This window comes from Antedon bifida, chromosome 3 (genome assembly GCF_963402885.1).
Source record: "Antedon bifida chromosome 3, ecAntBifi1.1, whole genome shotgun sequence".
In the NCBI taxonomy this organism is placed as follows: domain Eukaryota; kingdom Metazoa; phylum Echinodermata; class Crinoidea; order Comatulida; family Antedonidae; genus Antedon; species Antedon bifida.
The window spans coordinates 29,823,896-29,847,258 of NC_136228.1; the positions used below are offsets into that span (position 1 = coordinate 29,823,896).

The 23,363-nt window shown below is 31.9% G+C and overlaps 1 protein-coding gene across 1 annotated transcript in view; it reads right to left on the bottom strand.

The window, feature by feature from the left end:
- Window positions 1-569: 569 nt before the first annotated feature.
- LOC144838366 (uncharacterized) overlaps window positions 570-23,363 on the bottom strand; it is a 29,362-nt gene continuing 6,568 nt past the window's right edge. The window contains exons 2-16 of the mRNA XM_078693704.1: window positions 19,122-19,143; window positions 12,554-12,716; window positions 12,018-12,118; window positions 10,669-10,881; window positions 10,165-10,322; window positions 9,601-9,690; window positions 9,140-9,319; window positions 7,507-7,752; window positions 6,749-6,937; window positions 6,242-6,403; window positions 5,865-6,134; window positions 4,131-4,226; window positions 3,820-4,036; window positions 3,535-3,561; window positions 570-1,126 (exon numbers count right to left, since the gene is read on the bottom strand). Coding sequence (XP_078549830.1) covers window positions 570-1,126; window positions 3,535-3,561; window positions 3,820-4,036; window positions 4,131-4,226; window positions 5,865-6,134; window positions 6,242-6,403; window positions 6,749-6,937; window positions 7,507-7,752; window positions 9,140-9,319; window positions 9,601-9,690; window positions 10,165-10,322; window positions 10,669-10,881; window positions 12,018-12,118; window positions 12,554-12,716; window positions 19,122-19,143 — 2,691 coding nt within the window. The remainder of the gene's footprint in view (window positions 1,127-3,534; window positions 3,562-3,819; window positions 4,037-4,130; window positions 4,227-5,864; window positions 6,135-6,241; window positions 6,404-6,748; window positions 6,938-7,506; window positions 7,753-9,139; window positions 9,320-9,600; window positions 9,691-10,164; window positions 10,323-10,668; window positions 10,882-12,017; window positions 12,119-12,553; window positions 12,717-19,121; window positions 19,144-23,363) is intronic.

Below are 23,363 nucleotides of genomic sequence, written 5' to 3' on the forward strand. Positions count from 1 at the left end.
TTAATAATTATTTCACAGATTGGCATTTTTTTGACCTAAAATTCCCTAACTCTGTAAGTTCTAATTCTATCCAAGTGTAACGCTAGAATAACGTATCTCAACGTATTGGTTTCTATTCTAGTTAGTCTTTTTATAGCCTAGAATAGAGTATCTCTTATTTTCTATTTTAGGTAACACCCTAAAATATCGATTTTTAACGAATCACTAATAGCAAAGCCTGTACTAATTCATGCATTTCACTAGCATGATGACAGTTTACGACACTTATAGTTTCTTAGTATAGTTCAACTCAGGAATTCCAGGAATTCTTCAATTTGTCTCTTGTAGCCATACACACACAACAGCGTTACGAAAAGAAATGTTGACGATGTTAGGTTGGTGTGTAAGCTGTTAAACGGACTATACCATTATCCGTAACCATTTTTATGGTTATGTATGTTTTTTTTTCTGTTCAAAATGTTTTTCTCTCTTCGGGGAGATGGGCTATTTTGTTGGTTTGTCCAGGTAATCAAGGCACGAAATAGACTACCAACACCACTGTTGGTTTGTGTGAGGGAATGGAAATAATATCAATTATCTAAACTCGTCAGTGCATTAACTTCATTAATCATTTTCTTTTCTCTAAGTTTCTCAATGAATTCATTCATCTTGTCTCCTTCTGTCAGATAACCTTTCATTTCTAATTTTAGAATTAATGAATATGGATCACTTTCTCCATTAATGCCATACAAATGTCCAATGGTAGTCAAGTTTTCATCACTTACTGTGCAACCGAATTGTAATAGTTTTCTACAATGATCTGAAAAGCTTGTGATTGGAACATTTTCAAATTTTGGTAAATTCCACTCTGGCTTAATCATGCTTTCAACACCACCCATCGCACATAATTTAATAACTTCAATGAGAACACGTATGTCTGTTGGTTTGATAATTCCAGGAGTGACAAGCAAGCTAATCAGATCATAGGTCGTATTCACTTTCTGGATATTGACGAGTGTAATCTCACAATTGGGCCTAGTCTTGAACTTGCTGATTACCATTTTCATCTTGTTTAGATTTCCTCCGACTTGTTTGTCACACCATTCAGATACTGTTGTTAACAATTCATAGAAGTGCAGTGATATTTCTACAACAAAGTAAATATAAATTGCTATGGTTTCTGATTTTATATAAATAGATTTGTAATAAATTTGAAAAATATAAGAAAAATAGCAGAAAGTTGTTAATCAAAATACCATTTTTTAAAACTACCTACTCTACTCTCTAGAGAGAATATAAATATCCATTTTAACGCACACAAAAACAAAGGCAGATCCACTTTATTTAAAATGTGTACCAAACTCGCTAATTCTTAATGACGTCATCACAGTTAATCCACTTTCCTCTATTTGTATCAAATTTTAGACCCTTAAAGAAAGGGTTTAAAAGCATCATTTATCTGTTAAATGATGCTTTTAAACCCTTTCTTGAAAGATGACAAACACCAGGCCTGCAAAAACATACATGTGCCAGACTTTAACTTACTTTAAAAATACTGTATGTTGTCTTGCTTTAACTCAGTGATTATAATAGATTTATTACATATTAAAGGACAACTTGACAGAGGACCATATTTTAACAACGTATTAGGGATGTACATGATTTCAGAACCATCGCGAGATTAAGGATAGCGCCGCATGCGCTCGCCTTACAGCCGTCACCATAAATTTCTGTGACGTCACAGGTGCATCGCAAAATTTACGTCTTGAGTTTTCTGGCAAATCACAAAAATTTCTTGAAAACACACTTTGTAAATAGATCGTAAAAAATATAAATGTTGATTTTTTTTTAATTGTTTCTTTTGCTTATCTGGACTCTTAAGTAGATTTTGCGATGCACCTGTGATGTCTCAGCAATTTACGGCGACGACTGTACGGCGAGCACGTGCAGCAATATCCTTAATCTCGCGATTGTTCTGAAATCCCTAATACGTTGTCAAAATACTGTCCTTAGTCAAGTTGTCCTTTAATGATTAAGGTTAATCAAACACAATGAGAAACTAAATAGGAAAAATATTATACAATAATAATGTTTATGAGTTGGATGGTGAGAATATTTCATGATTTAAAAAATTAACTGCTCTATTTTTTTTTTTATAAGACACCTACTTTTATTCAATTTATCCATCGTACATCATTGACAAACGCCAGACCGGGAATTTAGGCCAATTAAAAAAAGCAGTGGTCAAACTTTGTTTGCCTCAATGTAAATTTACAAAAATATGGGGGTTGCACTTTGGCTGTTATAGTTCAACTTTGAAAAAATTAAGTAGGTCAAGTGTTATAACCTTCGTAAAAGCCAGTTTCTTATTCGCCGTGGAGGGCGTAGATGCAAAAACATTCGCGGAACTAGGGTGGCAAATGATAAAGTCAAGGGTCATTGATCCATACCAAAATATATTAAAAATATTAAGTAGGTCAAGTGTTATAACGTTGGTAAAAGCTAGTTGCTTATTTCGCCGTAGAGGGCGTAAATGCATAAAATGTTATTGAACTTTGACCGGAAGAAGTAGGAGGTCAGGGCTAACAACTCAATTAGGCAGTTATTACGTATTAAAATCTGTTTTCAAAAATATTTGTGACCCCTTATTTAATTTGAATGAAGGAACTAAGTAACCAACTTCAAAAAGGAATGTCATGTTATGTTTCTGTTGCAGAAATGAGATAAGACAACATTTTTCATCTTTATCTTAGATTTTAAGACAAAATTAAGCAAATATTTTTGCTTAGATACATTAATAAATCAGACTTAGGCAAAATCAAGGATTTAGGATTTAAGTTAAGATGTTTTTTTTGTTAAAGACCCCTTCCCTGCAATTTTGGACGTTTTTTGGAAAATAATACATATATATCACTTTAAAAACATTAAACCATGTCATTCCTTGTCTTAAATGTACGTTTTATGGTAAATTATGATAAAAAGTGAGAAAAAATGCACTACCTAAGTAGCTCGCGGCGATCGACCTCTCGTGGCGGTCTTAGGCCTAGCCTAGCTAGGCTTAGTTTTGTAGGCCTAGCTGGTAAACATCAGTAATGTACGAACATCGTACGCTAGCTATATACCTAGCCTGACGTTGTATAGTTGCTGCATTAATTGTCTTTCTATTTTTGCCAGACTCCGTTGATACTATTTGGGGAAAACCCGGTATTTTCGCTGAAAAGTTAGGAGTCTTCCATTTGTTTTGGCCTCACGATCGATCGAAAAGTGGGCGAATTACAGGTGAAAAACAAAAATATCAATCCGCGCGCAATGCATTTTGGGATTTATAGCGGGCCGCTATAATTATTAGAATCGACTTATTTTTCACATTTTTAACCGTTTAAAGACGAAAAAAGTTATCGCAATAGGACCATATAGTATTATTTTTACATTAAATATAGTTTGTGATCTTAAATTAGATCTAAAAAACGTAGGGAAGGGGGCTTTAAGCAAGTTTGATAAATCTGACCCATGCTGTTTAAAATACCATAAAATCTCTCTTAAAAACTAATTTACCTTCTTCTTCAGCCTGTGGAGTATCAGCTAAAAAAATAAAATAGATATTACTTGTTGAACAAAATTGTACCATAATACTATTGCAATTATACAATAATTCGCAAATTAAATTATTATTATTATTGTTTAACATTTCAAATGTACGGATTAATTGCAACCTTCCCATTATTACTATTTGAATATCTACATCATTTCAACCCAAAATAAAACCCAACATTTATTTGCAACTACAGTATGTACATTATCTACATTTTATTTTTGATAAAAAACAAGAAATACATTTACTTTTTGATAAGATGTCTTCGCCAAACAATTCACGGTAAAGTTTCACTTCCATTTTACGAACTTTACAAGGTAAATCTTTGTCAAACTTGTGAATAACATGCATATGAGCATTTTTAATGTTGTTTTCACAAGCACAAGGGATGTACATCTTTGCTTTAAGACCACGTGCTCCACTCTGGCTGAACACTTTCAACTCTTTTTGAAGGAAACAAAGCACCTAAAAAATAAAGTGTTAAATTGTTTTAAATATATGTTATTTAGACCTACAGTATGTATGTTGTTTGTTATGAGTTTTGTATCTACTATCCTACCTTCTGACAGACTTCAGGTAGTGGCATGATGTTTTCTTCTTTTCTTCTTTTTTCTGGAGGAGGAGTAACAAAGCTTGTTGTCCTGATTATTGTTGTCTGAAGAAAAAAAAAATAGAACAACCTTGTGGATGATAGTTTTGTATGATTAATTAGTTATCTGCAATATGTGGAGAACTCCTTGTTATTGTATTGGATCATCTTTTTTTTTTCCGTATTATTCTTCTTTCATTCCTTCATTTTTGTGTCTTGTGTGATCATAGAATAAAAACTAAAAGTCATTTTTTATTGCCACTTTTAAGTGGCAATAAAAACGCGATTCATGGCATTTTGTGCATGGCAAAAATTTGTTATGCGTAGGATGTGGAATAGGAAAATCATAGTTGTTTCTCTTGAATTATGATTTTCCAGCCTTTGCTAGTAATTTTTTTTTTAAATGAGGCCATTTAAACTTTAAATCATGCCATACGAACACGTTGAATTGGACAATTTGAGTGCGTTTTAGTTGAAAAGGTTACAAAAATATTGTAAAAATCATGCCTATTTTGAATCTATTATAGCTCCTCAGGGTCAATAGTGACCCCCAATTTTTGTAATTTAATATGCAAGCAGATACGTTATAGATATGAATTCATGCAGTTATCTCTTGGATTTTGTAACTAACATTCGTCCCACAACGCATTTTCGAGTATAATGACACAAGTTAATAATAATTATGATCAATCATACACAGCGTTTAATAATATAAATGTTTGTACACTCTCTGTACATTATATTTTTTTGAATTTTTCTGTTTTTTTTAATATCTGTAGTTTTATATGAATTGTTATTATTTATACATTTAATAGGGCTAACCGGACATTGTGACGTCATCGTATGGCCACGCGAATATAAAATTTAGGATTTTTGTATCTTTCGTAATAGGTCATCACATTTAATAGAGCACATCTCCACTTATCCATTTTCCATTTCCCTCCAGATTTTGATATTGTCTAGGTCAATAAATTGACTTTCGCATGAGTTACAAATATTTTAATTTTGATGATATCATAAGGTAAACAAAAATATTTGATTAATGTGGGTCACTTATATTTTTGCAGTAAATTTCAATCACTTATAGCTCCTCAGAATGAAAAGTGAAACGTTTTCTGGAAGTTATTGAATTGCAGATACGAATTCATGTAAAAACTTAAAAAGGTCGAATTTTCATCTTTTGGGTCATAGTTCATCACATTTAAAAGAGCGTGCATCTATATTCTACGTATTCGAATCTTTTCAACATGGTAATATGTATATTGCTCAGACAATTTTCTTCCGAAATTGCTATCTACATGTTTTATTTTGATGACATCATGTTAAAAATTGGAATAAAAGGCGGGTCCTGTAATTTCACCTATGCTACACTGTATGTAGTATGTACAGTATATAGCGAATCTCGAGTCAAGTCAAAGTTTGTCATTCTAAAAGGTGGCCCTTTTACTAAAAAAAGTTTTTTGATATGTTCATTTTTTAGTATGTTGATTAGTACCTTTTAACAATTTAATTGGAGAAAAACCAGCCGTAATATGTAATAAACCAATCAAATGACAAGATACACTTGTAAATGTAAAATAATTTGTAGGATAGACTAATAACCTATGGCATTGCATCTTTTAGTTCAGTGCTTCTTTTAAATCTTGAGGTTTATTTTAGTCCTAAGCTTCTGTCACTATATCAAGTACCAATTATAAAATTTACCTGTAACATACGACAATGCTTAATGGTAGCCACATATAGAATGACAAGGTGATCAGCATCAGTATTCAATTCAACACACTCATAGTTCAGGGTGGGTGGATAATCTTCCATTTGGAATTCCTCAATGAATTTAGTTGCAACACGTTGAAATAGATCGTCTGGAAGATAGCTACCAAAATCATGAAAAAGCGAAATTGCATGCTTTCTTTGTGGCAGTTCTTTGGCTTCTGGTTTCAAACATGCAAGAACGTAGAAAATGCGTTCATCATTCTGTTTAAAAAAAAAGAAGTAGAGACAAGTATATAGATTTTTTGGAAAATAAATAAAAAATGATGAAGGTGAATTTTAACAGAGCAATTCTTGTTTATTATCAATACCTTTGTACTTTTTCGTTCACACATTAAACCAAACTTTTGCATGAGAGACACAAAGTCCTTCAAAGTCACAGATTCACTAAAATCTTTCAACAGCTTTTCCAACAATTCACCTTTTAAAATTCCCTCTTCCAGTTTATCCCAAGCGTCACTCATATCTGGTTCCTATTATGTTTAAAAAAAATGAAAACTTCATCTTCAATCAAAGATAATTGGTACCAAATTAATAATACTTGTGAAAGTTGTTCTTGATAGAACAACTGACCTACATATTAATAGTCTAATGACGACTAAACCTCATTGCCTTTTCAAAATTGCCTTTTTGATTGACTGTAGAGTCTACGGCTATTGTAGTACAGTACACTATACACCAAAGCTTAATAATTATATAGCATGTGCAATTACGATGCATTGCGCGATAGCTTAACTCGTCTTTGTGACGAGTTCACATCTGACTGAATTAAAGCCAGTGAAATGTTCAATGCAGTGTTTTTTAATTTGTTTGCTAACCTGAAGCTCTGGATCTATAACAGTGATGACTGTTTTAGACATATCAACTAGTCGCATCAAATCTATAACTATTATATCTCTTAGTGCCTCATCATCTGGGTAGTAGAGAATCTCACCAATGTCATGTAAATACTCAAGCAGAACATTTTGGTTTTGTGTTACATTACAGTTGTTTAATAAATCAAAGATCTAAAATAAGTAAATTGATTAAAATCTTAATGATAATCTAAAGTTATAATTCTAAAGTTTGTTGAGTTTAATATTGCACTATTCATGGTTTATTAATACTTACAAAAATAATAAGAATAATTTCACCAAATTTTCTTTATCCTAGTATTATATTACCTGCTATTGTCCCTCAAAAACATGAATAGGTCATTTTGTAGTTTTAATAAAGTTATCACTTCCATAGAAAAATAAACTACTAGGCCTAAAAAATGTTTTATGCCTAGTGAAATTTTTTTTAAAAGAGTTAAATTCAACCAAAAACCCATTGGCTGGTAGCATTCGGCTATATCAACTCTCTGGCTTTAACAGATACCCAAAGCAGTAATAGCAGTACTCGTTTATTACACAATAACAAATAGTAGCCTAGATTTTATTACCTCTAAAAAAAGGTGTCAAATTGAGGAAAGCATAGTTAGGAACAAGGCGTATTATAGACCTCATGGACACCCCTGGATTCGCCTCTATGGAAAACAATTTTTAACCTAACCTAATTGGAATAAATATTATTTTCAAAACATTTTTGTTTCTACCTGAGAAATTGGTAAATATATGGACTTCTGTTTCAAGCTTTGTATTTCCTGCTGGACTTGCAGCCATTTTATTGGCCAAGTGCGGATCATTTTCTTTGACAAATCCAGTATTTTTTTAATGATGTTAGAAGCATTGCTCTGTGCAAATGGTAAATTGTTTTCAATAGTAAAGATAGTTGAACACACCATAGCCCTGTATGATTTGCCTTTCAGGGCTTTCCAAATTCTTGTCTTTATTTCTTCAAGCTGTAATAAAGTGAATTATATATTTTAATATTTTGTTATCAGAGTGTGTGATAAAGTTTTAACAGATTAATTATATATAAACATCACAGGCACAGAATAAATGCTAAACTGCCCGGTGATATACTGAAAGTTAATTACCGGTAATTAATTTGAAACGATAAAGATGAGGAAATCTGTGAGAATGAGAAAAAAGTCGTCACAACTGAGATTCGAACCCGGAACCTTCTGCTTGATATGCAGATGTCTTAACCATTAGACCACTGGGGCTTTCATGGTATTGTTCAAATTTGATTGGATGGCGACTTTTTAACACTCTCGACGTGGTATGGTGGAACAGCATGATATATATATATTTGGTTGGGGCGACTTTTTCTCATTCTCACAGATTTCCTCATCTTTATCGTTTCAATTTAATTAATTAAATTTCAGTATATCACCGAGCGGTGTAGAATTAATGTTCTTTGCCTGCTGTGTTTATATATATTATATATGTATATAAACATCACAGGCACATATATAATATAACATTATTTCCAAAATTTGTACAATTACCACAATCTTACATCTACAAAATCTTATGTGTTTTTTACTTACAACCAAAAAAATAAATAACTAGAGGGTACTCCGAGAGTACAAACCTCCGCCTACTGTAAAATTCCCCTACATATAAAAATATATATATTTTTTTTAAATTTTTTTTTATTAGTTCTAAGTGTAAATAGGCTAACTGCACACTAAAAAGTTGTGGATGAGAGTTTGGTGTAATGGTTATGTATCCAGCCTCTCACAGTTAAGATCGCTGATTCAAGTCCCACTGAGGTTTTTTTTTTTGTTATTATTTTTTTTTTATTTCTTTTTTTTTTTGTGGACCTTGATCTTTGACCCTGACCCTTCAAAATTTAACCACAATTATATGATGAGTCATTGATCATTGTGGCTAAGTTTGGTGAGAATCGGATAAAAACTGTGGTCTCTAGGCAGTAAAATAGTTTTTTGTTAGTTGTGACCTTGACCTATGACCTTTTCCCCTCAAATTTGAACTCATCCGAGCTTTTGGGGCATAGATCATTGTGGCCAAATTTGGTGAGAATCGGATAAAAACTGTGGCCTCCAGGCTGTTCACAGACACACAAACACACACACACACAAACACACACACACACAAACATACAGGGGTGAAAACATAACCTCCTTGGCGGAGGTAATAAAAAAAATAATGAATCAAAATAACAATGCCACTAACATTTGCTAATCTCAAAATACAAAAACGTGGCTGTTAAAATTGTAGTAAACATTTACAGTGAACATTCTTCATGTTGTTTTTGAAAAATATCAATAACAAATTAGTTTACTGAATAGTTTCTTTATTGTTAAACTTTCATTTTACCGTACGCTTCCTTTTTGCTTCATTTCCTTTAAGGCCATTTAAATGTGTACCTATCAGTAATACAAGAGGACAAGACTTTCCATCTATTGTCTTTACGCCAGGTCTACTGTTTGTGTATATGGACTGAATCCAAGAAAGAATGAACTGCAGATTTGTCATTCGATGTGGATATGTTTCACCCTAAATTTAAAAATACAATAGTAACATCTTAATCTCTTGCCAAAGACTCAAGTCAACTATTTCATTGGTCAACTATTTTAATGTAGTAGACAATCTCACATTTGAAGCTTTGAAACAAGTTCACGTGTGTCCAAGAGAGGTATTCCAACATTTTTCAAGAATGAAATAAATAAAATAGTTGTTTTTTTTTAAATGAATTATATCATAGAGAATAGCTAATAACTACAGTATTTTAACCAGTAAATTATCATTTAAAACAAACTTATTATGATACTGCTTACAGTTGTTGGATCCAAAACCATAGCTGGGGCATCAAGATCAGCACAAAGGTTGAATACTACACAAATAACCGCAAAAGATACCATGAAGATCTATGAGATCAATAAAACAGTGACATTCAATTAATGGTAAATATATCAAAATGCTTTGATAATCAATGAAATTTAAATTTGGAATTGTAGTGTTTGTGTTTCATAGTGTTTTACTTTTTAGATTTAAAAAAAAAGTCATGTCTAGACTACTACTAAATTTATTACAGATTTGCGATCTTTACTTGTTTATTTTTTACTAAGTGTTGAACTTTCATAACCTTTGTTTGTTTTAATATAGATGACCTGTACACGTAGAACTAACCATTTCTCACAGAACTGTGTGCCGGGAATATGTGGGAAATAAATTATTAGGCATGCTAGTCTGATTTTCTGTCCGGTAGAATATCCAATATACTGAATATTCCCGGCAGGATTGTTTGTTATATGCTGGTAACAATGTAGGCATCAACACCAGCATTTTGCTTCCATGCATGTGAGGAAAAGGCTTCGCGCAATAAAATGTAGCCACTTTACCCGCTGCATCACATGATAAATCGGTTGTCCTCCGAAATCCCAGATGTTCATCACAAACTTGTCGCTAGTCGTCTTGTTGTCACTTCCTTCTTTCTGAAACTCAATCTTTATGAATTCTTCAATTTTTGAAGGAATCTGTTTCTGATGTTTTTCTTGCCCTATACAGTACAGTATTCACTGGTTATTTGTAATTTAGATAAATTAAACATTTTAAAATATTGTACTAGATTCATTGACAAATAAAGTATCCAATATCATGTTTCTGTATGTAATTTGTATAGGCCTTTTATTAGTATAATTTAATATATAGGATTCTAATATATTTAGCAATGGTAATTAAAATTTAAAATATAGAAAAAAAATTTTAATTTTAGAAGTGAAAGAATACAGAATAACACAGTTTCCGATGATTTCAGGTTTCGAATTAACTTCCCTAATGATTCTACTCGGCTTGTTCGTGATCAATAAAAGAGCTTGTCAATTAGTGAGAGGAGAATTTAGTACATGTCGTAAGATGTTTCTTTTCTTCGTGCACATGTTTCACCAGTGTGGGAGCATATTCATAATTGCCAGAAGCCTGTTGTGGTGCTGTTACAACATCTTCTTGTCTCATTCTATTCTTATCAGAAGCATTTTCTGTGGATGCTGCTGTTTCTTTCACTTTTCTCACCACTTCTCTAGCAACTGCTTTCTCAAACATATTCACATACACTTCAGCTTAAAAAAGAAGTGTAATTTTTATATTACTGATATGCTTGTACACCGTGAATATATTATTAGAAAGTGTTAAAAAGGAAGAATCATTTGAATGATTAACATATCTTTGATATTTATTACAGGTTCTGTGTTGTACATTTTTTCCCTACTGTTTGTGGACAAAAATCAAGTGGAATAAAGTTCATTAAAAAATAATTAAAAAGCAAAACGATGTGAGGTAAGATGTTAAATAGTATCGACAGACATTTTGTAAATAGAACAATAGATTTTAGTTTGTGTGTAAAGCTTCATTTAATTTAAAGACACCTTCCCTACGTTTTTTAGATCTTATTTAAGATCAGAAACTATATTTAATGTAAAAATAATAATATATGGTCCTATTGCGATAACTTTTTTCGCCTTTAAATGGTTAAAAATGTGAAAAATAAGTCGATTCTAATAATTATAGCGGCCCGCTATAATCCCAAAAAGCATTGCGTGCGGATTGATATTTTTGTTTTTCTTCTGTAATTCACCCACTTTTCGATCGATCGCGATGCCAAAACAAATGGAAGATTCCTAACTTTTCAGCGAAAATACAGGGTTTTCCCCAATTTGTATCAACGGAGTCTGGCAAAAATAGAAAGACAATTAATGCAGCAACTATACAACGTCAGGCTAGGTATACAGCTAGCGTACGATGTTCGTACGTTAACGATGTTTACCAGCTAGGCCTTCAAAACTAAGCCTAGCTAGGCTAGGCCTAAAGACCGTCCACGAGAGGTCAGTCGTCGCGAGCTACTTAGATAGTGCATTGTTTCTCACTTTTTATCATAATTTACCATAAAACGTACATTTAAGACAAGGAGTGACCTGGTTTAATGTTTTTAAAGTAATATATATGTATTATTTTTACAAAACGTCACAAATTGTAGGAAAGGTGTCTTTAAGTTGATAGTGGGTACTGTATTTGCAAAATACAGAACTGTGAAGCAGCTTCATCATAGAAAAATATGGGAAGCTTTGTCACAAACGAAATGTTTGCAAACTTGTGTTGATAAATGTTTTCGCCAGTAGGCCTATACTAGGAATTACATTTGGCACAAGCAATTTTTTAAACAGGATGAATTATGGAATAAGTCTTATTGGAAACTTACAAGTCTCTGTTTCTTCCAACATGGTTTCCTCAGCATTATCTTTGGTGAACACTGTTTTTGTTGTTGCTATGCAATCAGTTATTTCATGATTTGGATTAAAACTACAGAAAAAATATTTAATAAATTATTATTTCACTATGGCCATACAATATATAAACATAAACTCAGCATGAACCGAGCCTTTGGGGCTTATATTACAAGTATTTATAAAAAATTAATTATAACAACAGTACTATTTTTCATTTAATTGGCTCATAAAATATGTTTTTGTGTCTTCAGTAGTAAAAAGTAAATTCATAATGAAAAAATGCCTACAATTGAGGGGAAATTATGTTTAAATGCATATTAAAACTAAAATGTCCTGGGAGTCAATATAAAGTTCCAACTCAAAACCTTCTCATTTTACTTTATTGGCATTGATATTTTGAAAAAAAGAAATGTTTGTCATTCAGGGCATGGGGTCTCACTGTATGATTTTTTTTTTCTGTAGTCACTTTTAATTGTTTTAAACAACATTTATACCACAATTTTCGTACCTTTTCCTTAGTAATGAATTAATAGTAGAAGTTTTTCCTACTCCCTCCAGACCTACAAAAATAACTCTGCCTTGTTTAACTTCAGTTTTCCCTTCTAGCAGAGCTTCATTGAATGATCTAACTGCTTCTGGTCCCCGAGCACGTATCTCAATTGGAGTGGAATCTTAAAAAATAATGATTTAATAGTAGTTTACAATTAGATTGGTTGAAATGGCATCAACATGTGATCGAGTGTAGCTCTACTATTTTTCAGCATTGAGCGCATTGGACAAAATAGTGAATTTAGACTAGACTACTTTCGAATCTCCATCTCGAAATGACTATTATTGATTATTGATTATGTGAGCAGTTAAGACAGGGACGCTATTGAGTGGTGGTTAGATTTGAAATTCTCGGAAAGAATTACTAAATATCGGCCTAAATATACGCATTTCCAGTTGGATACAATTATTCTTTATCAAATATCCTGATTGTTAGTCAACACAGGTACACTAGAACACTTCGTATTTTTGCGATCCCGTAAGTTTAACCCGAATTTGTAGCTTAGTTTGGCCAGGCCTATAGCAGCTACGATCACAGGCTTTTCGCGATGCAGTCCAAACATGGACACGGCCAAATAAGGCAACCGTATTACTGCATTAGGTTACGCTTTTCAAAGTACGGGGCGCCGGATACCATCGGAATAAATTGTGTGCTGAACGTATTATTAAGACAGTGTCGAATATTTTGTTGCCAGAAATGTTCAAATCAACCTTACTAGGCGTGTGTCTATATATACTAGGCCTACTCATACTACACTCCAACAACTATATAAATACATCATCGGACAAATATGCTATATGCTATATCACTAATGCTACCGGTTGTAGATATTCTCTACTACCAGATCTACAAGAAAGGTCATTATTCATTTCTTATTCGGCGAGAGGGATCAGGAGAAAGTTTGGCTGTCCATGTACATATTACAGAAACGCGGATGCCACATTTAATACGCTGTTACTCTCTGGTGATATACATACAAATCCAGGGCCAGTAAAAAATCCTTGTAGCATTTGTGGCTGTTCAATGCAATGATTGCACGATAGCCTGCCACATTAAATGTGGACAAATATCGCCGAAGACCTACAAGGTAGGCAGGTTACAAAATAATTTCAAATATTGGACATGTTCCAAATGCCTGTTTGCAAAATTACCAGGATTTGACGTTTTTGAATTAAATAAACCGGACCAAGGTTTCAAATTAGATGACAATGTTAAAAACTTCGACGATACTGAAAATGGAATCGATTTTAAAAGTTTGGAACGAAAGGGTCTGAAATGCCTACACCTGAATGTCAGATCTCTTATCCCTAAACTTTCGGAAATTCGTGAACTCGTCAAAAATTGCAACCCATCAGTTTTCTGCGTTACAGAATCGTGGCTCAACAACTCAGTCACTGACAGAGAAATCAGCATCAACAACTACTCCATAATACGCAGAGACAGAAGAGAAAACACATTTGGTGGTGTTTGCATCTACATTAAAAGTGATCTCGCCTTCAAGGAATTGGATCAACTGAACTGTGATGAACTTGAAGCTGCGTGGATAGAAATATTTCAGCCTAAATCAAAATCAATTGTTCTTGGTTGTGTGTACCGTCCTCCAAAATATAACAATATTGATTTTATACATCAATTTGACATTACCGTCAGTAAGATAGATCATCAGAAAGAAGTTATAATACTCGGTGACTTTAATATAAACTTGCAGGACAAGTCGTCTTATCCGGTAAAAAAGTTTTGCGAATGTCTTGATCTTCACAGTTTTGAACAATTGATAAATGAACCAACTCATATTACTGAACGCAGCTCTACTCTAATTGACCATGTACTTACCAACAAACCTACAAACATAATTGAATCTGGAATTGTTCCTATAGGTCTGAGCGATCATTCTCTAACATACTGTATTAGAAAGATTGTACGAAATACATATGATAGTCATAATACAGTAGTTTTAAGATCATTAAAGTCATACAGTAAAGATTCTTTTAATGATATACTATCTAATGTCGATTGGACACCAGTGCATACAAGTACCGATGTAAATATTGCCTGGTCATATTTTAAGAATCTATTTATAAGTGCTATTGATAAAATCGCACTTTCCAGGAAAGTACGTATTAAACAACGGACTCAACCTTGGATGAATGTTGATATTTTGGAGAAGATCCACCTTAGAGATAAATTTTTTGGGCTCTTTAGGAAACATAAGCAGAGAACGGATTACTATGATGAATATAAGAGCCTCAGAAATAGTGTTTAGAGAGACATAAAGAATGCCAAAGCGGATTATTTTAACACCCAGATTGAAGAAAACATTAATAAAAACAACTCCAAATGCCTCTGGAATACATTGGAGAAACTTGGATATAGTTCTAAGAAAACTACTAATGGAATTACTGTACTAGAGATAAACGGAAATGTATGTCATGATTCTAAGACTGTTGCTTCCAAGTTCAACAATTTCTTTACTTCCGCGGTTGACCACGCTATACTTAATGGAAACAATTGATCATGTATATACAAATATCCATTCTAGATTTTTAACTTCAGGAACCATAGAATTAGATATATCAGACCATTTGGCTACTTTTTGTATGTTAGAGAACTTTAATGACTACTTCCAACAGACTGATCAAATCAAATTTGGAAATTTTTCCAAGTTTAATATCCAACACTTCCAACGTGATCTTATGAATGTAAATTGGTCTGAAGTATTTGATAGTCAAGAGGTAAATTCTGCTTACACAGAGTTTAAAAGGTTATTTCTAGAAGTTTGTAATAAACATGCACCATTAGTTTTAAAAACTGTTAACCCAAGAAAGAAACTAAAGAAACCATGGATTAATTCTAGTATAAAAAATCAATTAAGCATAAACATAGGTTATTTTCAAAGGTAATAAAAAGTAATTACAATGTAGATATGTTAGCAAAGTATAAACGATATCGAAATTGTCTTACAAACACCTTAAGAACAGCAAAACAGAAATATTACTCAGATCAATTTGAAGAAAAGTGTGGTAATACAAATAAAATATGGGAAATTATTAATGATATTTTAGGAAGAGGTAAGAAGAAAATGAAATTACCTAATAAATTAGAAATTAAATCATGTGATGGCAATGTTAATATAGAAACTAATCAAACAGCAATAATTAATGGTTTCAACGATTATTTTGTTTCAATTGGAAAAAATCTTGCAGAAGAATGTATTGATAACACAAATGTAAATCATAATATATATTTATCAACTGTACCCCAAAATTCATTATTTTTCAGTTATGTTGTTGATGAAGAAGTAAATGATATCTTAAAGGGTTTAGATAAGAATAAAGCTGTAGGCTTGGACCAAATTAATCCTAAATTAATTATATATGCAACAGATTATATATCTAGACCTTTTACGTATATAATTAATTTGTCATTATCTACAGGGATCTTCCCTGATGACTTAAAAAAATCAAAGGTATTTCCATTATTTAAAAAGGGTCTGCCATCAGATCCAGGGAATTACAGACCAATATCTGTATTGCCACAATTTAGTAAAGTATTTGAGAAAATTATAAATAAGCAACTTTTGTGTTATTTAAGTCAATTTGATTTATTATATCATCAACAGTATGGATTTAGAGAAGGGTACAGCACAAAACTTGCTATTATTGCGTTAGTACAAAATTTGTCTGAGAAATTAGATAAGGGAAACATAGTTGTTGGAATATTTTTAGATCTAAAGAAAGCATTCGATACAGTCAATCATCAAATACTACTGGATAAGTTAAGTGCATATGGGATAAGAGGGTTGCCATTAGCTTTATTTAAAAATTATTTATATAATAGGAAACAATGTATCAGTGTAAATGGAATAGAGTCTAATGAAAATTCAATAACTTGTGGAGTACCACAAGGGTCGGTCTTAGGACCTACATTGTTTCTTATTTATGTAAATGATATTGTAAACTCTTCTGACTTTTTTGATACACGATTATTTGCAGATGATACTAGTTTATTTTGTTCTTTTAATCCACATGAAATTGTTGACCTAACAAATGTAAATGAGCAGTTGAAACATATAGTAGATTGGTGTGATGTTAATAAGTTGACAATTAATTCTAAAAAGACAAATTATATTATATTTCGTAATCAGCATACAATAATTGAAGTAAAGGGGGATATATACATAAAGGAATCAAAATTAGATGAAGTTGAAGCTACAACTTACATTGGGGTAGATATAGATAATAGACTTACATGGAAAGTGCATTCTAATAAGGTTGATAAAATTATTAGTTCTAAGGCTGGTTTATTGTACAAACTCAAATATGTTGTACCCCAATCAATTTTGGTGCTTTTATATAATTGTTTTATTTTGCCTCATATTTCATTTGCATTAGAAGCTTGGGGTAACACTTATAAAACTCATTTAAAACCAGTATATTTAACACAAAAACGTATTATACGCACATTGACTTATTCTGATAGACTAGCACCAACATCATTATTATTCAAAGAACTTAAAATTTTAAATATTTATCAGCAGCATCAGTATTTAATTACTTTATTTGTTCATGATAGTTTACATGGTAAATTTCCAGATACAACTCCTAAATATTTTTTGTATATTAATTTTCGTTATTCATCAAGGTCTCAGACTAGAGAAAAGTTGTATGTACCAAAATATAGAACAAACATAGGACAACATTCCATCAAGTATTCTGGTGCAAAGCTCTGGAATGAAATCCCGGATGACTTAAGGTTTCTAACAAAAAGCAAATTCAAAAAAGAAATGAAAACATACTATTTGTTTGTATAGTGATATTTATTTATTTTATAAAAGAATTATATTGTATATATTTGAGAGAAAGTGTATTTAAAAAAAAAAAAAAATGTTTATGTATATTAATTTTATTTTAGACAAGTAGCCCTAATTTATTTATATAACTATTTATACTTCAATGTTTAGGGGCTGAACTTGATTAGTTTTAACTATTTTTTAGCCCTTCCCTTGATATAATTATTATTATTTGTATATTATTACAATGTTTATAATTTATATTTATGGGTAAATAAAGAAAGAAAGAAAGAAGTAAAAACATATCGTCATGTTACGAATGGCTGGCAGATAATAGGTTATCCTTGCATGTTGGAAAGACAGAAGCAATACTATTTGGATCAAAAAGAAAAGTTAAACATGTTGAATCATTTAAGATAATTTGTAAAGGTCAAGTGATTGAACGTAAAACAAGTGTAAACTACTTAGGAATTGTAATTGATCATAATGTCACTGGGAACAACTTTGCTCAATCAGTCTATAAAAAGGCTAATTCCCGTATAAAATATCTTTGGCGTCAATCCCCTTTTATCAACAAACAGTCACGAAAACTGTTAGGTATGGCGCTGGTACAGCCTTTACTAGATTATGCCTCACCAGCTTGGTTAAACACAAATTACAAACCACCCAAAATAAACTAGTAAGATTTATTGCAAAGTTGGAACCCAGAGCCCATGTTGGCTACTACACTTGGTATGCTTAATATTATATTTAGTAGTCATAGGGCGCTGTAAGTGCAATTATCAGTGTTAATTTTATGTCTGAGGACCCCAATGGAAATAAGTTTTCTTTTAAACTTTCTTGGGTTATTCCTCGGTTCATTCTATTAATATTGTTATCCTGTGCTTTTTTTTCTGTTATGTTTGTCTTTGTATTTTTGAGTGAACCGAATAAAACTGAACTGAACTGTACAAATACAGTAGTGAATGTTTTAAGTAATGGTACAAATAATTGAGGTGAACTATAACAAATTTTCATCTTTCACTAAATTAAATTATTTATTCCATTGCACTAATATAAAAATGAACGCACAAAACAAAATTTCATAATAATATTGCACTCCCGATGAAGTCATTAAGAGTGCAATAGAACATTTATTTAATATCATGTGACCTACAATCCTCCAATCAAATGACATGAATCTGCTTGCTGTGTTATAAAATTTACTATTTGCCAAATAAATGACGTCAAAAACAACTCGAAACCAAAACTCAAGCGCTGCCATAGCCTAGCCTTCGTTGACATTGGAAGCGACAGATACATTGAATACAATTTTACTTTAAATAGTGGGTAGGTGTGTTTAAATGTTTGAGCTATAATATAAGCAAAATAGTTTTTTGCTTTTGTGAGTGTATGGTTAAAACTGCCAAGGTGGCTGAAAATAGTAGAGCTACATTGCTGAGGTGCTAATTATTTTAGTTTTATGAGTAATATTGTTTTATATTTGTGGTAATCTTTTACATTTTTGGACAATATTTACATTTGCAAGCTCTACATGACCTCTAACCTCTCAAATTTACATACTGTATGTTATTATGTCAATAGCTTGTTGTTATTTACATTATGAGTGGAGAAATTATAAAAAATAAGTTTACCTTTTAACTTACTTTTTCATGTAGTTGTTTAGAAGAATTAACTAATTGCACTGTGCTAATCTATAGAATTGATAAACATAAAAAACAAGCTATTGTCTATTACCTGACATTGTCCGTCTTTCTCTCTGAAAAAAAAAAGTTACTGTGTTTAGGATATAAGCTGTTTTTGAACAACAACAAGTTTTTATTTGCAAAGCAAGATCTCTCTTTCTAATCAGGTGGTATTTACTCACCTATCGAGATCAGAGAAATTTTGAACGCACGCTTACAGCTATTTGAGATTAAGATAAGATAAATCTTTATTGTCATGAACACAACAAGGCGAACATGACATTGCTTTTCCTTGATGCTTAAAAACACATACAATACATACAATATATAAAACATAAAAAATATCAATACAATTCAGTACATTAAAACTATATTAGTAAACAAGTTATATTTACAGAAGGAATAAAAAAACAACTATCTTTGAAATGTTGAGTTGGAAACATGAATAGAGTTGTGGACAAATGATTTCCTACATCGAGTGGTATTGCACATTGAAGGACGAATTCTACCTGATTTGTTAACAACATATTTATCATTTAATGGGTGTGAGTTAACTTCCATTATTTTCTTAACTTGGCTAATAACATCGCGCCTGTAAACTGCGTTGATAACATTGACATTCCTTCCTATTATTTTACTAGCAGTTTTCATAGTACGGTCAAGTTTCTTTTTATCATTAGCACTCGACTATTGTACCAAACAACACAGTTGAAAGTTATAACACTAAAAATAACACTCTGGTGAAACATAAAAAGTACATCATTATTCACTTTGAAAGAGTTCAGCTTTCTTACTGATGTTTTATCTAAATTTAAATTGGAAATAAATTGCCATAATTTGGGGCCAGCATAAAAAATGGAATGCAGTCTCAGATGGGAATTGCAGGGTGATATTGAATGAAAATTGTTAGCTGAAAATCTAGTTGAGTAAATGTGAACAGAAGAAGTAGAAATGAATAAATTGAGAAGACAGGGTTTGCTTTGTAATCTGTACATAAATGAGGCTATTTTGAGTTTATTCAAATCATAAATATTAAGAATCGCAGATACGCAATGCTCGTTTCTGAAGTCTAAACAAAGGGTTGTATTTTGGAGTTTCAGTACAGAGGACATAATGATTCAAATTTATTAATGCAGACTGCCCATGCGATATTACCATAAGAAAGATATGGTAAAATTAAAGTGCTATAAGGGATTAAAAGAATTTGAGGTGGTAAATAATATTTTAGTTTATTCATCATTCCTAAATTCGAGAAATTATATTAGATACACGATTAATATGAGGTTTCCAGTTTAAGTTACAATCTATGGTAATGCCTTTGAATTTGGTTTCAGTGACGTGTTAAAGTTTGGAATCAGCCATGAATATGTCATCCTTGAATTTGCAAGATTTGCGTTTATTGAACAAAATATAATTAGTTTTGGAAATTAAGTTAAATAAATTATCTTTAAAAAGATAATTTATTTAACTTAAACCAATAGGATACTTTAAGAAGTTCACAATTTATTGTTTGAAATAATACATTGCTGTTTTTATGAGAATAAAATATATTTTATCAAAAATGTTGATTAAAACATGTTCGGTGGAATGTTGTCTTCTAAAGCCATATTGTCCGCTATAAAGGACGTTGTGTTTGTCAAAAAAAATAAAAAGTCTATTATAAATTATTCATTTTAAAATCTTAGATAAATAAGAAAGAAAGAAAGAAACGAGATAGGCCTATAGTTTGCAAACTAATGTTTGTCTTCTTTTTTGTAAATTGAAATTGATTTTGTTTTTGTATCCCGATGAAGCCAATTGGCCTATGAAAAAAAAATCATTTCAGTTATTCATTGTTCAGACCCATGTTCCAGTTTCATTATAAATCGGTGCAATGATGGTGCGTAAACACAGTTTATATTTGGTTAAATATTGTAGTTTCTTATTGGTATAAATATTGTTTATAAATTTGTGGAAACAAAATTTGTGACCTACTAATGACTATTATATACTGTACTTCCTTGCAACTCTTTCAAACTGTACTGGAGACCCTTCACCTTTGACACCCTATTTGTAATTTTAAAAGGGAGAATTTACAGAATTAAATTTGATAACGATTTGATAGGTAGCTTTTAATTAATTGGAGAGGAAGGCTGTGACACCATAATGTTGAAGCTTATAAATATGAATATTATGATTTATGGTGTCAAAGGCCTTCGATAGATCCAAGAAAAGTCCAATAGCTACCTCATTTTTGCTTCAGACATTGGTTATTTTATCAAAAAATGTCGATTAAAACATGGAATGTTGTCTTCTAAAGCCATATTGTCTGCTATAAGGACGTTGTGTTTGTCAAAAAAAATAAGAAGTCTATTATACATTATTCATTTAAAAATCTTAGATAAATAAGAAAGAAAGAAAGAAACGAGATAGGCCTATAGTTTGCAAACTGATGTTTGTCTTCTTTTTTGTAAATTGAAATTGATTTTGTTTTTGGATCTTGATGAAGCCAGTTTGGCCTATGAAAAATCATTTTCAATTATTCATTGTTCAGACCCATGTTCCAGTTTCATTATAAGTCGGTGCGATGATGATGCGTAAACACAGTTTATTTTTGGTTAAATATTGTAGTTTCTTATTGGTATAAATATTGTTTATAAATTAGTGGAAACAAAATTTGTGACCTACTAATGACTATTATATACTGTACTTCCTTGCAACTCTTTCAAACTTTACTGGAGACCCATCACCTTTGACACCCTATTTGTAATTTTAAAAGGGGAATTCTTGGGCTTGATAAGCAAAAACATGCAACTGAAACTAATTAGCAGCTCAAGTATGTCTGACAGCAATTTTTACAGGAACAAATGAGTGTTGAGGCTTTACATAATGAAGCCTCTACAATGAGGCAAATTAAGGTAAACATTAATGAAATTATTTTTAGGAAGACTACTGTACCTCTATAAAATCTTTGACTTAAATCCCCATTGTATTAGACAATCCTCCATGGTTTGCAGTATGTCTTGAATACTTGGCCTTTTCATTCTGTCCATCTCCCAGCAATTATGCAGCATTTCCTTTAACTTAGAGGGTGTTCCTTCAACTATCAGATACATACCATCCGCTTTCATCAAACCATTTGGTTTTTGACAAGTCCACATTTCCCATATCACTACACCGTATGAGTAAATGTTCGAACGGTGAGAAACTGGGATGTGATTTGACCCTTCTTTAAAACTTTCAGGAGCCATCCATGCTAGCGTACCACTAATAGATGTAGTCACTGTCTCTTCAGTTACATAGGCAATTCCAAAGTCACATAGTTTCAAATTATATTTATCGGTAATTAGAAAATGTGACAATTTACGATGAGTTATATGCTTGGTAATGACTCCTAGAACCTCTGTGATGAACTTTCTACCAATGTGTTTATTTTCTTCATCGTCATTAATCTTGTTTAGTGCGATTACTTCAATTTTTTGAACAGTGTTAAGATGTTTAATTGCAACTGTAAAATCATCTTTAGTTTTCCAAACTCCTTTAAACACATAACATCTTCCATCATATCTGTTTATGTTTATATCATTAGATATTAGGCTGGATTCCTAACTATACTTTAAGACGAAAACAAACGTGACTGACTCCACGAGTTCCAGATGATAACCGTTTTATTTGTAACTCTTGCGCATGCGTACAACTAAGCTAGATAACAAGTTCTACTAACATCTCTTCTCTTTAAAAACTGTCTATACTTTGTTAAGATAAGAATACATATTAATGACAACTGGTAAGAACTGACAATAAAACTTTCAATAACAAAATTACAACCTGTCTTTGTTTTATTGTTTGTAATTACATGTGTTCAATCAACCTTACAGGCTTCTTAATGTTTCGTTTCGGACGGACTGCTGTCTCAGAGTTATTATGTGTGATTTGTTTATTTGTTGTTTCAATTGAGCCGGTTGTGCAGACGGTTTATTTGGGAGTGAAGTAGCTGAAGTGTCACTAACATATTGTTGCTTTAGGTGGTATGTCACCTACGTCTATGCTTTCATTAGTAGCTTTTAAGAAAACACGATTTCTGCGAAGGAGTGATCCATCAGTAGTTTTCACCAGATATGAGCGAGGACCTACTTTCTCTTGCGTGATGGCTTTTCTCCATTCATGATGGTTTTGGTCGGGTTGTACTCTGACCGACTGACCAGTTACTAACTCTGGCAAATCTTTAGCAGTTTTGTCATACTGTGACTTTGCCATCTTCCTTCGCTGTACGATATTATCCACAATGTTGTCAACAACCAGTGGTTTCAGCAAT